Below are 15840 nucleotides of genomic sequence, written 5' to 3'. Positions count from 1 at the left end.
AATATTCCATTGTATATATGTACCACATTCTCTTTATTCATTTCTCTGTTGATGGACATTTAGGTTGCTTCAATATCCTGGCTAGTGTAAATAGTGCTGCAATGAATATTAGGGTGCAAGCATCTTTTTGAATTATGCTTTTCTCCAGGTATATGCCCAGAAGTGGGATTGCTGAGTCACATGGTAGTTCTATGTTTAGTTTTCTAAGGAGCCTCCATACTGTACTCCATAGTGGCTGCACCAATTTACATTCCCACCAACAGTGTAGGAGGGTTCCGTTTTCTCCACATCCTCTCCAGCATTTATTGTTTGTAGATTTTTTGATGATGACCATTCTGACCAGTGTGAGGTGATACCTCCTTGTAGTTTTGATTTGCATTTCTCTCATAATTAGTGATGTTGAGCATCTTTTCATGTGCTTGTTGGCCATCTTTGGAGAAATGTCTATTTAGGTCTTCCATCCATTTTTTCACTGGGTTGTGTTTTTTTGATATTGATCTGCATGAGTCGCTTATATATTTTACAAATTTATTTATGTTTATATATTTTGGAAATGAATCCCTTGTCAGTTGCTTCGTTTGCAAATATTTTCTCCCATTCTGAGGGTTGTCAGAGTCCAGAGTCTTCAGTGTTTCCTCAGTATCCAACTTGGGCAACTGTACAAATAGTGGTGGTATAAATGATGTAGAGAGATGAATAGTGGAAGTAAGTATTGAAGGTAAAATTAATCGTTCAGTAATATCACATAATTAATTTTAAGTGTCCATGTTATATTTGGGCAGAGTTTTTCACTTTGCAATTAGTTAGGTTTGTAAGAGACTCAGGAGAGAGATATGTACGTTTTAGGTCAAGATCTGTGATATATATGGTGGCTGGAATCACAAGAGTAGATGAGACCATCTATCAAGGGCAGAAGAGAGCTTCTGAGAAATACACATCTCTTGGGAGAGGGCAAAGTGAGAGTGCCCAGTGAAAGAGATAAGGATGTCCAGAGGCAGGAGGAAGAAGTAGCAAATTAAGATGCTACTGTTGTTAAGGTGAAAGATTTTTCTGAGATGACAAACTTGATCAACAAAATCAAATATTGCTGAAAGGTGATATAATGACCAAACAATATTCATTCAATTTAATCACAAATTAAATGTCGGTGAATGCAATTCCAGTGCAGATAAGTAAGAAGAAAATAGCAAAATTGTGTGAGTCACGAGGTACATAAAGATAAGAAAATACAGACAGTGAGAATAAATACAAATTTTTGATAAACTGTACTGTGAAATTAGGAGGAGAGGAAAGGTAGCTAGAGAATTACTTGACATCAAGCAAGAGTAATTTTTAATGGGAAGGGGGCAGCTTTCTAATGGGAGGGGGCCAAAATAAAATTGCTAAAGAGGAAAACCTTAACAATACCAATGAGATGGGAAAATGAATGGAAGTTACTGAGGAAGTGAGAATAGGTGAACTATGTAGAAAAGCTATCCTTGTATGTAAAGAGAAAAAGTTATTTAGGGGTGTTTTTGCTTTATAGTCTGTGTTTTCTCTGTGAAGTAAAAGTTTGATGGGAGGTGATGTCACCTCGAGATAGTGCTCATCAAATATCCTATGTGCTTATCTATATTTTTCATCCTCCTTTGTAGTTAGACTCTTTTCCTTTGATTAGTTGTGGCCAGTGGCATAGAAGCAGAATAAAGTGTATCACTTCTGAGCTGAGGTCATTAGGAGCCAATGTCCCTCTGGTCTGGTCCTCTGCTATTGTGACATCGGAGGTCACATAGTCCAGATGATGTGGCTGCAAGATGGATCAGGACCATGTGATCTGTAAGGGCTTTACTTAGTAGAGAAATAACTTACTAGTATTTTCCACTGAGATTCCTGTGTTAAATAGATCTCCCTGTGAGAGCTCAGAGAGCATAGCGAAGACTGAAATGACAAAGACAGAGGGAGAGATGTTGGCAACATATGGAAGGTGCCTGGCAGATAATATATTTAATGGTAAACAAAGCTGCTGGAGTAACAGAGAGAGTATATAAGAGATGAGAAGAAAACCAACTGTATGTAGTATCTAGCGCTAAGGAGTGAGGAGAGAAACAACTGAAAAAAAAATAAAAAGAATGATCAGAAAGAAGCTAGGTGGTATGTCAACAGAAATCATAAGATTGCTATAAAACATAAAGGAAGGTAGTTTTAAAAGAAGCACCATTTAAAGGAGTCAGTTGTTTCCCAAAGGGAAAATCCTATAGGAACTGAAAATAAACCATGTGATTTGATGACTAAACTTTTATGAAAAAAATGGAACCATTTCAGGAAAGTCATGGGAGAAGACGCTGTGTTACAGTGGGGAGAGTAATCAATACATTGTGAGGAAAGGTGCCTTCATTTCCAAGAAATGCCAGTTAAGAAGTGAAGAGAGCATTTAAAGGGAAGGGATAATGTAAGAAAATTTTTTTAAAAATTAATTAAGGAAACTTGAATAATTCCTAGACAAAGAGGAAGGTATTAGTGAGAGATGAAAATCAGAGAAAGCTATCTTAAGATGTTGTTATGGACTGAATTGTGTCCCCACAAAAAATATATGTTGAAGCCCCTCTCAATTTTACTGTAGAAGATAGGAGATAGGTCCTTTAGGGAGGTAACTGAAGTTAAATGAAGTCATAAGGGTGGGGTAATAATCTGACAGGGACTGATGGTGTCCTTATAAGAAGAGGAATAGATTCCAGAGATCTCTCTCCCTCTGCTCATAGAGGAAAGGCCGTGTGAGGACACCGCAAGAAGACAGCCATCAGCAAGCCAGGAAGATTGTTCTCACCACAAACCAATTCTTATGGTATTCAATACCTTAACCTTGGACTTCCACCCTCTAGAACTGTGAGAAAATAAATTTCTTCTGTTTAAGTCATTCAGTCGATAGTGTTTCGCTATAACAGCCCAACCAGACTAATACAGACCTTCATGTACACTGCAGTATACAGAAGCTAAACAGTGATTGTGAGCCAGAGATTACATCTTGAACAGAAGTGTAATGATGCTTGTGGTACTCACAACTTCACGAATTTTGTCAGAAAGATGTGAAAAAAAGTCAAACAGTTCTGATAGTGGATATTTTCTTTCTGTTTCTGACATAAAGCAGTGTCTGACAGCCTCCCTGATACCCATCGGTATCGCAGTTTTGATTCTGTGGCTCCAGTTCTACATGGCACCAAGGTGCTGTGTACTGTCCATTATTGGGTTTTTGGGAGATGTACCTATTGCCAACAAGTGGGTCAAACCACTGGGGCTCTTCTGAAGTCCTCCCTAAATTTAGACCCAGCTTCAGCTCCAAATCAGAGTTTTCAGAGAGCCCAGGGTGAGGCTCACTTGCCACAGTAGACACGTTGGCTAACGGGTTGCACTGCAGCACCCGCACGGACAAAGACAGCATCACGATGCCACCGTTCTTCTTCTGCAGGGGCGAACCGGTGGACCGTCAGCTTGGCCCCCAGCACAGTCACCTGCCTGTTCACTCTCTTGGCCCCTGTGAGGAAGGTGTTCAGCCCCGGCTTTGAGGTCAGAGTCGTCTCCTCTCTGGGTTCGTGTGAATGGAGGAGCCGCAGCCCTGGTCTGGGTGGTGTCTTGGCCCTGGGTTTCCGGGTTTGGAGGCGTATCTTACCACCTAGACCCCCACCTAGGGCTCAAGGGTTCAGGGGCTGTGTACCGTGGGTTTTGGGGGCAGAAGATATTTAACCTGGCATTTGAGGAAATTGAGGGAGAAGAGACTCAGGTTCAAGGGCTCCTGGTTTGAATTTCTCGCTCTAGGTTTGAGGGCCAGGGCAGTCTCTCACCAGAAGCTGCCGGATATCATCAGGAACATTCCGAGTGTTCTTGCACATACCCTGGGCAGCTGAGTTGGAGAAGATGACAGGTGCCTGTGACACTTCTAGGGCTCGCCGTGCCACAGCATCCGAGACATGGGACAAGTCCACCATCATGCCCAGGCGGTTCATTTCTGCCACCACCTTCTGCAGGGACAGGATGGGGAGAGGGCATCAGGGCTGCATTTACCTTGTGTGCATTTATCTGTAGGGAACAGGCGGGGCTGTACATTCATGTGGGGCAGGGTATGAAACCCGGGTCCTTACCTCGCCAAAGCATGTCAGCCGACTGACATTGCTGGAGAAGGGGTGGATACCCTTTGCTGAGTTCTGCGTCCTGCAGGATGCCCAGGAGGCAGTCTGACTGGTGGCTGTGACTTGGCTACAAGAGCCTAGAAAGAGGTTCTGTCGAACTGTCTACACCTGCAACTACCTGGTGCAAGAGGAGGGACCCAAACTGGGCTGTGCCTGGCAGTAGCAGGGCCCTTCTGGGGATTCAGTCTTCTTCTGCAAACCTCCATTCCCCTCCCCACCCAGGTTCAGGGCCGGATCCCAGGGGTAAACTTGCTTTGGGCCCCAGCGTGATCTTGGGCAGATCCCTGCCTCACTGGGCCCTCACCATCTGCACTGTGTTTACCAGGGCACGTTGCAGGTGTGGGTGAGTGTCACGTAGTGCACACCCAGCGCATAGAAGGTACGCAAGATGGAGAGGCTACTGTCCAGTGAGTGGCCGTCCTCCACACCAATGAGGCAAGCCCACTTCCGGCTATTGTTGAGAGCTGAGGGCAGGTAGGTCAGATGATCATTTTCAGAGGCAGGGGAAGCTTACTGAAGTCCCTAACACCTACCACCACCAGTCTGTTTACCTTTTTTTGTTTGTTTTTTTGGCCGTGCCGCGCAGCATGAGGGCTCTAAGTTCCCCCACAAGGGATCAAACCCGAGCCCCCTGCAGTGGAAGCGTGGAGTCTTAACCTCTGGATTACCAGGGAAGTCCCCCTTCTACCTTTAACTGAGGTCACAAGCTCCAGCTCAGAATAGGAAGCACACATGAGGCGGATGAGGTGAATTTGCTCCAGGGTGAGGCGCACAGCATCCCGTTCGTGGGTCTGGCATGGGACGTAGGCTGACCAGAACTGAGGGAAGGCCAGGGCTTAGTTTGGGCTTTGGAACTCCTTGGGGCTCAGCTGGCACAGCACTCACTGTGCCCAGAAGTCACATGTAATGCGTTGCTTTCTCTGTGGTACTTGGATGCCCGTCAGGCTGGCTCACTGTGACCCCTGTAGCCCCCAGCATCCATGGCATGGCACTTTCTAGGTCACTGTGGTAACTTAGTTCCAATGTGACTAACCTGTGGTCTCTGAGGCCCCCAAAGGGCCCCACATTCCCCAGCAGCCATGGTGGCACCTTGTGTGTCCCTTTGGTACCTGGGCACCTCTGAGACCATCGTTCAGCCTGTCCAAGCTGGTCTGACCATGGCTGAGATTGCGCAGATTAACATCCTGTAGCCCACTGTGGTAAAACTGCCTCAGGACCAGGGGCATCTCGTTGTGGCTGGAGGGAGGTCAAGGCAAATGGGTGGGCTCCTTAGGTCTTGAGATCAGGCAGGACACATTGCCAGGCCTGGGCCAGCCTGGGTGTCCCCACCTCACACTGTCACACAGACTATGGAGCAGCTGCGGCCTGGGCTGAGGGGTTCCCACCAGGGAGGGGATGACAGAGAAGGGGAAGGGCATCTGTAGATGATGGACAGGACATCCAGCGGTGGTGTGAGGGAGCCTCCCCACTAGCTCTGCATGCTCCGGACCTCCTCCTCTGCCCAGGGCCAGGCTAGGCCCCCACCGGCCCCCAGCAGCCCGCACACACTGCAGCCACCCCTCCACAAGCGGGAAGTCCCGCATCAGGGCCCTCGTGCGCTCCCGCGGACTTGGGGTGCTGGAGGTGCCCGGTGTGGTCTGCACGGGTTACCAGCCGCAGCAGCAGACCCAGCAGGAGCAGCAGACACAGCAGAGGCCGCTGACTGAGTGCGCGGGGACCTTCGAGGTCCCCGGGCCGCAAGCTGCGCAGGGCCAGGCAGGCGGGCAGAGGCGGGTCTGAGAGGGGCGGGCGATGGGGTTCTGCCCGTGGACTCAGGCCACCCAGCGGCGCGGCCTCGCGAGGGGGGCGGGGTGAAGGAGGGGATACAGCGTCACAGGACCCTGCGACCCGTGTGCGGAGAGCCGCGATCCGCGAAGCCCGGCAGCCACAGGGAGGCACTGCCCTCCCGCCGCCTGCTCAGAGGCAGCTCCAGCGGGCTAACCTGGCCTCTGCTGAGAGCCCACTCGCCTCCCATCGCGGGTTCCCTCCGCCCCCGCCCCTCTTCCCACTCCCACTGCTCCGAGGGGGCGCCCTAGGTTGCTCTCCCCACCTCTAACCTTCCTGTCCAAGCTGGGGCCACCTTCAGCCTGAGGCCTCCCGGGAGCACACCTCGTCCCCATCTGCCTGCAGCCGGCCCCGCCCACCCCGAGGGCTGCGTGCGAGTGTCTCTGTGGCCACAAGTGCTCTGGGCTCCCGGTTTCCCGGTACTGGGCCATGGGGGCTGGTGTGGGGGAAGAGATAGTTTCTGGAAATGGGGGGGGGGGTAACGTTGTGAGCTCTGGATTCAGGAAGGGGCCCTCTGCCCCCGACCTTCTCTCTCCACCTACTTGACTCCCCAACCTGCATGACCATTCTCTGGGCACTTCAACCAGCACCTGGGAACTATCAGGAACCCCCCCCCACTTCTGTCACCCAGCCTCAGGAAAGAGCGCCCTCAGGAGTCACTACACCTCCCCAGGGCCTGAATAGAGGGACTTCTGGGATGTGAACTGAACAACCTTCTGGGGAGAGTCAGCGACCCTTTTACTCAACAGAGCAGGAAGTCAGCAGGCTATTTGAGTGGAAGGAAATGAAGTCGTTTCCATGGCAGCAGAGCCCCCACCGCAGCAACCTTCCTCCCAGAGCTGCTGGCTGACCTTCTGGCCAGGATCCCTTCTACCTCAGCGTGGAAGGCCCGGCCTCGTGGAGAAGTATAGGTTCTGAGGAAGACCTGGCACCTGGGTTCTGCTGCTACACTTGCCTTATCTCGTGGCCCTTTTGGCTCTAGCTTTCCCAGAAACCTCAAGGGCTAAGTGCCTGCGCTTGCTCAGAGGCCGCACGCCATTCCCCATTTCCAGCCTCAGGCCCTCCCCCAGCTGCCTCCTCTAGGGACCCCCTCCCACCAGCGCGCGCGCACACACACACACACACACACACACACACACACACACACACACACACACACACACACTGGGGATGTGCCTTCTCACAGAAGCTCAACCACTGAGATGCTTTAGGGGCTGCGCCCAAACTCCTTCATCCCCAGCCTCTCAAGTTTTTCCTCTGATCCCTGGCACCCCCTGGAGCTGTTCCACCTTTGGAACCTTTCCCGCATGGCAGGAGTGCCTAGCGCAGGGGTAGTGACCTAAGTCTGAGCACTGGCGACCCTAAAAATCTGTTACACAAAAACATTTTATTGAGCATTAAGGGACCCCACTGGAGACAGAAAGGGCTGGCAATAAGGGAGCATGTGAACCTCGGGGCAGGGTGCGTGCTGCTTGATTCTCCATCCTGTTCTTGTTTCAGGGAGCAGGTCTTCCTGGGTCTCTCTATCCTGCCTCCTGACACCCCAGGCAGGAGGCTCTTTGGGAAGCCACAGATTGCTGCTTTCCGTTTCAAAAATCCCAGCTCCCCCCTGGTTTGTGGTGGTGGCCGCTGACAAAGGCTCAGGGCAGGAGCACATGTGGTAGACTGCTAAGGCTTCTCTGCACCCTGTCTCTGCTCCTGCATCCTCCTTGGCTCGAAGAGTGTAGACTTTTCTTTCTTCAGCTCACAAAGGGGCCCCTGAGGACTGAGCAGAGGAACGGCAGGTTTTCTTCCAGGCCAGCTTTAGCCCTCGGATGTTCAGGGCAGACTCTCAAAACAAACCTCAGTTTCTGAGGCTCCTGGCTTATGGACATTTAGTGTAGAAGGAGGCTCCTGGCTGGGGAAGGCACAGACAAAATGACACAGGTTCTAATCTGTGGCAGTGGGCAGTTGTGGGGGGGGGCAGGGTCACTGCAGGAAGAGGCATTCGCTGGCTTAGGCAGTTAAACCGTCGCACTCTCTTCAGGATGGCTCACCTGCAAGATTCTGAGGGGTCCGCCTCCTGGCACCAAGCTACAATCGCCGGACTGTGGGTCTGGAGAAACGCAGGTCGCAATCCGACCTTTTTGGAGCGTGCTTTCCCTTGGGAGCACGTCTGGCAACTGGCTTCTCTGCTTCCACATTTGCTGGCGTGGCCAGAGGTACATCTCCGTAGACCCGGTAACCACCAACCAGGCAGTATGTCTCCACATGCCGGCCCAACTGCTTTTCTCCACACCCTCGATAGAGGACATGGTAGAGACCAGGTGTAGGAGGAGAACCGGGAGCAACTGCTGCTGCAAAGAAAATCAGAACTGATCAGTCACTTCTCCTGTGCACATTCTCCTGCCAGAACTTCCCTCTCTAAGGTCTCTCCCAGTTTCTAGCTGAAGACGTTTAATCTACTTGACGTCCAAAACACAGCCATGGCCCATCACCTCTATGAGTCCTTAAGGAGGGACACAGGCTACAAAAGAGCCTACGGCTTCAGCAGATGAGGAAGTCTCTTCATCGTTTCCAGGGAAAACAGTAGAACCCGAAAGTAATTGCAATCATGATCCTCTCCATCTCTCCCTTCCACAACAGAGAAAACCTTTCTTGCAGTCTGTCACTTCTGAGGCTTTCATGGAAATGTCTTTCAAGTTTTGAAAAAAATAATCCAATATATATTGGTTAAGAACCCAGCCCACCTTGGCAACCCCTCTTGGGTCCAATTTATACTGCCTGTTTCAACCACACTGAACTCTAGCCCTCTGATACTTTTATGTAGATTAGAACAAGGCCAAATCCTGAGGCAGAGTGAGCAGGAGACTCAGAACCGGGTTCTGGGTCCCAGCTCTAGGCTCACATCAACCCAGCCTCCTGGGACACCATCTCCTCAGCCCTCCAGTCTCATTAGTACTGCATCAACCCCTCTTCGTTCTTTTGGTCTTCCCATCAATATGGCACCACCCTCTCCCCTAGTACTCAGCAACTCAGGATGGGATGTGTCTGAGGGGACCGATAGAGACGCCTACATGACAGCACAGATGTGCCTGCGTTGGCAGGTGCGGTTCAAGAGTGGCCCTCTTCCTCAAACTGCTCCTTTTACCATTTGCCAACAAAAATGCACTTGTCTTTTGCTAAGAGGCCAATAAGTAAAGGGTCTGAATGGAAGCATCCTCTAGCCCACATGGGAAGGCTACAATTATAAAAATCAGAGACTTCCTGCACACTTGTCCTGGGATGACCTTTCACTTCTCCTCAGCAGTGAGCACTGTGGGTCTCTGAAGGTGTCCCTGGTCACTGGTATTACTTAGAGCTGGGAAAGTGCTTAGGTGTATGTGGTGGGCAAACCCCACAGGAAAATGTGGCAGCCAGGGCAGGTTGTGTGTACACCATGCCTCTTGTACAGGTGGCCGGACTCGGTGTACCTGTTGCACTGCCCTCCCAGGGAACAGAGGACAGGTTTGAGTAAATATAGAAGATATGGTCAGACATTCTCTCTCAGACAACCAAAGAGATTTGTATCTGGTGGAGAACTTTCTCCAAGGAAAGAAGTTCCCTCCAGGGTAGGGAAGTTTCTCTGAGGGCAGCAAGTTTGCATAGTTACCCTGCCAAGGTAACTGTGAGAAGGCCTGTGAGGGCATCACTACCCAGTGAGGTCATATGAGGAAACTGTGTCTTGAGGGGCAGGCTTCAGGAGGAGGGGCAGTCTTGTAGAGGAGAGAAGGGTGGAGGCAGAGGTACTCTGCCGGGCCCCTCACACCTGGGCCCTCCCACCCATGCCCTAGTCTAGTAGACAGCCCACGTCGGGAATGCCGGTGGGCTGGCCCAGCCCCAAGGGCCCCAGGAGGGCAAGAGAGACCCACATTCTGAGATTTGCTTGAGACGCAAGATTAACGTAAGAGACAGCTTGCTTGTATGGCACTGACCCTAAGAGGCAGAGCTTTGTGTGGACTGGCGAATCAGGGAAGGCTCCATGGCAGTGGGCCCGAAGGACATGTGAGATTTGGACCCACGGGGAAGAGACGGAAGATATTCCAGTTTGGAAGAATAAAAGCAAAGACACACTTCTCGACCTTGTCCTGCCCCAAATATTAATTCATAGCACCCTCACATTTTTACAACTGAGGACTTAAAAAAACCAAGAGGTTAAGGGGCCTACCCAGTGTTACACGGGTATTGGAGAGGTGTTCTGCTCAATGGTTATGTTCATGTCGGGGCTCCCGATATACAGTTGATAGGAATGTGATGACAAGCTCATGCCATTTCAAACATTTCCAAGTGACAATGACAGAGCTGTTAAAGGTGCAAAACTTGGTTGCTGAATGACCACACAGAGAGGGAACGGTGGGCCCATTTTAACATGAAATGGAAAACAAATTCATGAAAAAAGCGACATAGTACAGGATGACAACGTCATCATTCCACTGCCCTCTCCCCTAGACGTAAAAATCATTAGAATCCTCTCTCCCTGCACCATGAAAGGATGAGATGAACGCTCAGCTCAGGCCCCTTTGAAAAACATGGTCAACAGTGCGAAGAGGTGTTACTGAGACGATTTGGTCCGACTCAGAGAAGGAAAGAGACAACTCTGCCCTTAGCCTGATCAGACCCACAGGAAGGAACCACCTTTGGGGCAGCCTTTCATAGGGTGGCAATGAGAGAGAACCTTCTTTAGGAGGGGACTCCCTGTTGCCGACCTTGAAAAAGCAAAGATGGGACACTCGTTCACTGGGGTTGTTGCAGAGGGGATGTGACCAGAGGTTGGGCCACCGTGCTTTAGAATCAAAGCACCTTGTATTCCTGAGCTGCTTGAATGCTGCAATCGCTGGGTTTTGGTTCTGGAGCAACCCAGGTCTTTGTCCGACTTTTCCGGATTGTGCTTTCTCTTGGGACAACGTCTGGAGACTGGCGTCTCTGCTTCCACCTTTGCTGGCTTGGCCAAAGGAACATCCCCATAGGCCCCGTAGCCACCAACTAGGCAGTATGTCTCCTCATGCCGGCCCAACTGCGTTTTTCCACACCCTCGGTAGAGGACATGGTAGTGACCAGGTGTAGGAGGAGAAACGGGAGCAACTGCTGCTGCAAAGAAAATCAGAACTGATCAGTCACATCTGCTGTGCACAGTCTCCTGCCAGAATGGACCTCTGCCATTTTTCTCTGTTTCTAGCTGAAGACGTTTAATCTACTTAACGTGCAAAACACAGCCTTGGCTCATCACCTGTATGAGTCCCTAGAGAAGGGACACTGGCTGCAAAAGCAATCCCTAGAGCCTAGGGCTGTAGCAGATGAGCAAGTCTCTTCACCGTTGCCAGGGAAAACAGCTAAGTTGTAGGACACCCAGCTGGTGTTGGAGGACTGCTTGGCGTGGGGAACAATCCCACACAAATTGGGTGCAGAGCCTTATTGAGAAATAGAGTTATCATCTGTTGATTCATAAGGAGTGTCTAATTCTTTTTCATTCACAAACAAGCTGTGCCAGGACCTGGGAATAAAAAGTCTATTAAGGATTAGCCTCTGCATAAATTGTAGCAATATTTTTGTGGATATGTTGACTAAGGCAAAGGAAACAAAAGCAAAAATAAACAAATGGGGCCTACTTAAACTTAAAAGCTTTTGCACAGCAAAGGAAACCATCAACATAACAAAAAGACGACCTACTGCTTGGAGGTAAATATTTGCAAATAATATGACCCTTAAGGGGTTAATATCCAAAATATACTAAGAGTTCATACAACTCAACATCAAAAAACAAAAACAAAAACAACCTGATTAAAAAATGGACAGAAGAACTGAATAGACATTTTTCTAAAGAAGACATACAGATGGCTAACAGGCACATGAAAAGATGCTCAAAATCACTAATCATCAGAGAAATGCAAATCAAAATCACAATGAGGTATCACCTCCCACTTGTCAGAATAGCTATCATCAAAACGACCACAGATAACAAATATGAGTGAGGATGTGGAGAAAAGGGAATTCTTCTACACTGTTGGTGGGAATGTAAATTGGTGCAGCCACTGTGCAAAACAGTATGGTAGTTTCTCAAAAATCTAAAAATAGAACTGCCATATGACCTAGCAATTCCACTCCTGGTTGTATATCTGAAGAAAACAAAAACATTAATTCAAAATGACATATGCATCCCAACATTCATAGTGGCATTGTTTACAATAGCCAAGATATGGTGGTAACAACCTAAGTGTCCATCAACTGATGAATGGATAAAGAAGAGGTGGTATATATACACAATGGAATATTACTCAGCCATAAAGAAAATGAAATTCTGCCATTTGCAACAACATAGATGGACTTGGAGGGTATCTCACTTAGTGGAATAAGTTGGACAGAGAAAGATAAATACTGTAAGATATCACTTATGTGTGGAGTCTAAAAAATAAAACAGACTCACAGAGAACAAACTAGTGGTTACCAGTTGGGAGAGGGTTGGGGGGAGGCATAAGCTAGGGTAGAGGATTAAGAGGTACAAACTACTCTTTATAAAATAAATAAGCTACAGAATATATTATACAGCACAGGGAATATAGCCAATATTTTGCAGTAACTATAAATGGATTACAACCTTTAAAAATTGTGAATTACTATGTTGTACACCTGAAACTTATAAATCAACTATAAGTTAAAAACAGAAAAAAAAAAAAAGAATTAGCCTCTGCCCTCAGGGATCTTTCAGTCTAATTGGGAATCAGGTAAAGTAACACATCCAGTGTGGTAAAGGACTAAGATTCAGGTGTGCCTTGTGTCCTGTGGAAGCCCAGACTGAGGGGCCAGGGAACACTTCTTGAAGGGGTGCAACTTGAGAGATGAGGGAAAGTTTGCAAAGCAAAAAGCATGCAGGGCCTTTCACTCAAGCTGACAAATGCAGAAAGCTAGTATCTACCTAGGGAAGCCTGAGCTCTGGCGTCCTGAGTTTCCACCACTGTCCACCATTACGAACTCTGAGACCTGGCAGGCTTCGTACCTTTCTAAGCTCTGGCTTCTTTTCTGACCAATGGGGAATTGCTCCCAGAGCCAGGTGATCACGGGGCATCTTTTGGCCGCCGCTGCAAAGACCGCCCTGGGCAGCAGAGGCGCGTAGGAGCTCCCTTCTGGGAGGCGGTGGATGTTCGGTGGCGCTAAGCTGGTGTCCGGCTGGGCTAGGCGGAGGACGGGTCCGGATATAGCGCCCGCCAGTCTCCCAGGCAGAGAGCACTCCCATAAGGCCCCAGATGTGTGTCAAATCAGAGGCCTGACCTCAGGCCGAAGCTGCAGGACAAGCAGACGAGCCTCCCGACCACAAAGTCTGGGCGTCCAGCGGCTGCTCCGCACGGGGCCCTGGAGCAGGTGAGTCCCAGCGCCAGGCCCGGAAAAGCTGTTTCTCACGTCGCTACAGCCTTGTGGGTCTTGGGCATAAGAGCCCCTTGGTTTTCAAAGCTAGATGTTTTGGGGGCTCGCCTCTCAGGTGCAGGTCTTGGAAGTTGGGGTGCCTGGTGTGGGGTTCAGATCCTTTGCTCCTCGGAGACACTCTGGCTGTTGAGTTCCCTCCTGACTGGGGCGGGGGGGGGGGGCGGGGGGAGGAGTAGGGGTGGCGTTTATGCCGAGACTGAGTCCCAGCCCTTCCCACGTGCTGCCTGTGGGCCTTCTCCTTGGCCCCATTTATAGAAGTTGCTCAGTTTTTAGTTTTTTTCAGAGGAAGTTGTTCTATTTGTATTTGTAGATTCAGTGTGTGTGTTGCCATCTTGAACCTGAGTTTTAAACAGAAGTACTTAATCATATATTTTTTAACAAAGTCTATAGTAAATCAATATTTCTGTCTTCCTCCTGAAGAAGATTAGTATTTTTAGAATGCTTTAACTTCGTTTAAATAGTCTTCCCATGGTCTGCTGTGAGAGGCTTTTCCATCTTCTGTGCCATTTTTATCTAGTATTTTAATTCCATTTTGTTTTTCAGTACAAAAAAGTTATCATTTATGTATTTTTTTAAAAAGTAGACTATGTTTTAGAGCCGTTTTAGGTTCATGGCAAAATTGAGTGGAAAGTATTGAGAGTTCTCATATACCCCTTGCCCCCATCCTCATTATTTTTATAGTCAGTTCTTACTCAAATTTACCAACGGGTGTTCTGATTTTTTGCGTCCCGTTGCTGCATGCATCCCATACCTCCCTTCTGAATTTATTTCCATTAATGTGATGTGAACCTTTATTATAATTTCTAGGAATGCAAAATAAATACATCTGTAGTTTTTCAGGGGTGAAGAACTTCTAGTTGTTGGTTCTGTGGGCTGAGTCATTAGAATTCCTGTTTTTTTTTTTTCATAGTTTTGGTGAGTGAGGTCATCTACATGGATATTCTTTTGAGAGTACCATGCATGCCTGGGATGCGAGACCTCCCATGAGATGTTTTTTTCTGTTTGCCTCTGTCCACGCTCAGTAGTGTTCATGAGTCTCCCATCAGTTTTTGTTTTAAATAATTTTAGACTTAACAGAAGAGTTGCAAAGATAGTACAGGAAGCTCCCACATACTGTTCACCCAGCTTTTCCTATTACTGCAGCCCTTAGCAAGCCTACGATTGGCCTTCAGCAATTTGTTAAACATTTCTAGCTCAATTCTTCCTAATGGCTTATATGGTATCCAGAGGTGTTTGTCCCAGCCAGGCAAAGGCCTGGGTCCTGTTTCTTCCTGTGGATGCCTGTTTTTCCTCAGATTCTGGGTTGGTTATTGGCTCCGTGACCTCCGCTTTCTGATGAGTTCATGAAAAATTGTTAATTTGCCGTTTGTCTAGCTTGTTCCTTGTTGTAAGTGTGGGTGTGATGCTTTCCAATGCTATGTCTCCAAGTGGAACCAATTTTGGCGTTACTTTCTTCTTCTAATTTCTGTACTGCTCAGGTGGTGCAAATTTGGGACCTGCACTGGCGGCCAGCACAGCTTCAGTGCTGCTGGCACAGTTGGCTATCCGTGTGTTGCAATCCTGGGTTAGTAAGCCGAGATCCTTTGGTCTCTGCTTATGGACAGGTAGGTGGGTTTTATTTTGCTTTTTGTTTTTCTTTATTTTTGGTTCTACCTTTGTAGAAAATTGTGGTTACCAATGACTCCATGGGGATTTCCCTGAAGATAGAAATGACCTAAAAGAATACCTTTTCTTTATTTAGTGTTTTCTGTTTTCTAAGATACATGGGGGCTTCCCTGGTGGTGCAGTGGTTGAGAGTCCGCCTGCCGATGCAGGGGACACGGGTTGGTGCCCCGGTCCGGGAAGATCCCACATGCTGCGGAGCGGCTGGGCCCATGAGCCATGGCTGCTGAGCCTGCGTGTCCAGAGCCTGTGCTCCGCAATGGGAGAGGCCACAACAGTGAGAGGCCCGCGTACCGTAAAAAAAAAAAAAAAAGATACATGGACTGCCTATGCACCTCTGTGGCACTTTCCATATAATCTGATCTCCATGTGATTTTCTTCTATTTTTTTCTGCCTCCATTTGTTTTGCATATATTAGATTGGAATCACTTTGAATAAAGAGGACATATTTTCTACTCTTGTACACCATGTTAGTGCTGAGCATGTATGTTCATTCAGCAAATATTTTCTGGTCCCCTGCTGGGTGCCACAAACTATTCTAGGACCTGGGTGTATAGTGGGGAGCAAGAAGAAAATTTCCTCGCTTTTTAGTATTGTGAGGAGTCAGACACAGAATAAATACATAATTACCAACTATGATAAAGAAAAGTACATGGTGCTCTGAGACCTAGTTTATGGTGGGGGCTCAGAAAGACTTGTCTGAGGGAGTGACTTTTATATTGAGACTTCCAGGCAAATAAGACTTATGGGAAGAGTGGGA

The 15840-nt window shown here is 48.3% G+C and overlaps 1 protein-coding gene across 1 annotated transcript; it reads right to left on the bottom strand.

Moving 5' to 3' along the window:
* Positions 1-8057: 8057 nt before the first annotated feature.
* LOC125961632 (DPEP2 neighbor protein-like) lies at positions 8058-9503 on the bottom strand. Its single transcript, XM_049700424.1, has 2 exons — positions 9437-9503; positions 8058-8320 (listed from the first exon to the last, which is right to left on the bottom strand). Exons 1-2 carry the CDS (start codon positions 9501-9503, stop codon positions 8058-8060), a joined length of 330 nt encoding a protein of 109 aa, XP_049556381.1.
* Positions 9504-15840: the final 6337 nt, after the last annotated feature.

This window comes from Orcinus orca, chromosome 17 (assembly GCF_937001465.1).
Source record: "Orcinus orca chromosome 17, mOrcOrc1.1, whole genome shotgun sequence".
Taxonomy (NCBI): Eukaryota; Metazoa; Chordata; class Mammalia; order Artiodactyla; family Delphinidae; genus Orcinus; species Orcinus orca.
This window is presented reverse-complemented; position numbering and strand designations above follow the sequence as displayed.

Coding starts and splice junctions, on each gene's coding strand:
- LOC125961632 (XM_049700424.1), bottom strand. CDS start 9,503: ATGTCTGACCATATCTTCTATATTTACTCAAACCTGTCCTCTGTTCCC. Junction 8,321..9,436: donor CTGGGAGGGCAGTGCAACAG/GTACACCGAGTC, acceptor TTTTCTTTGCAG/CAGCAGTTGCTCCCGGTTCT.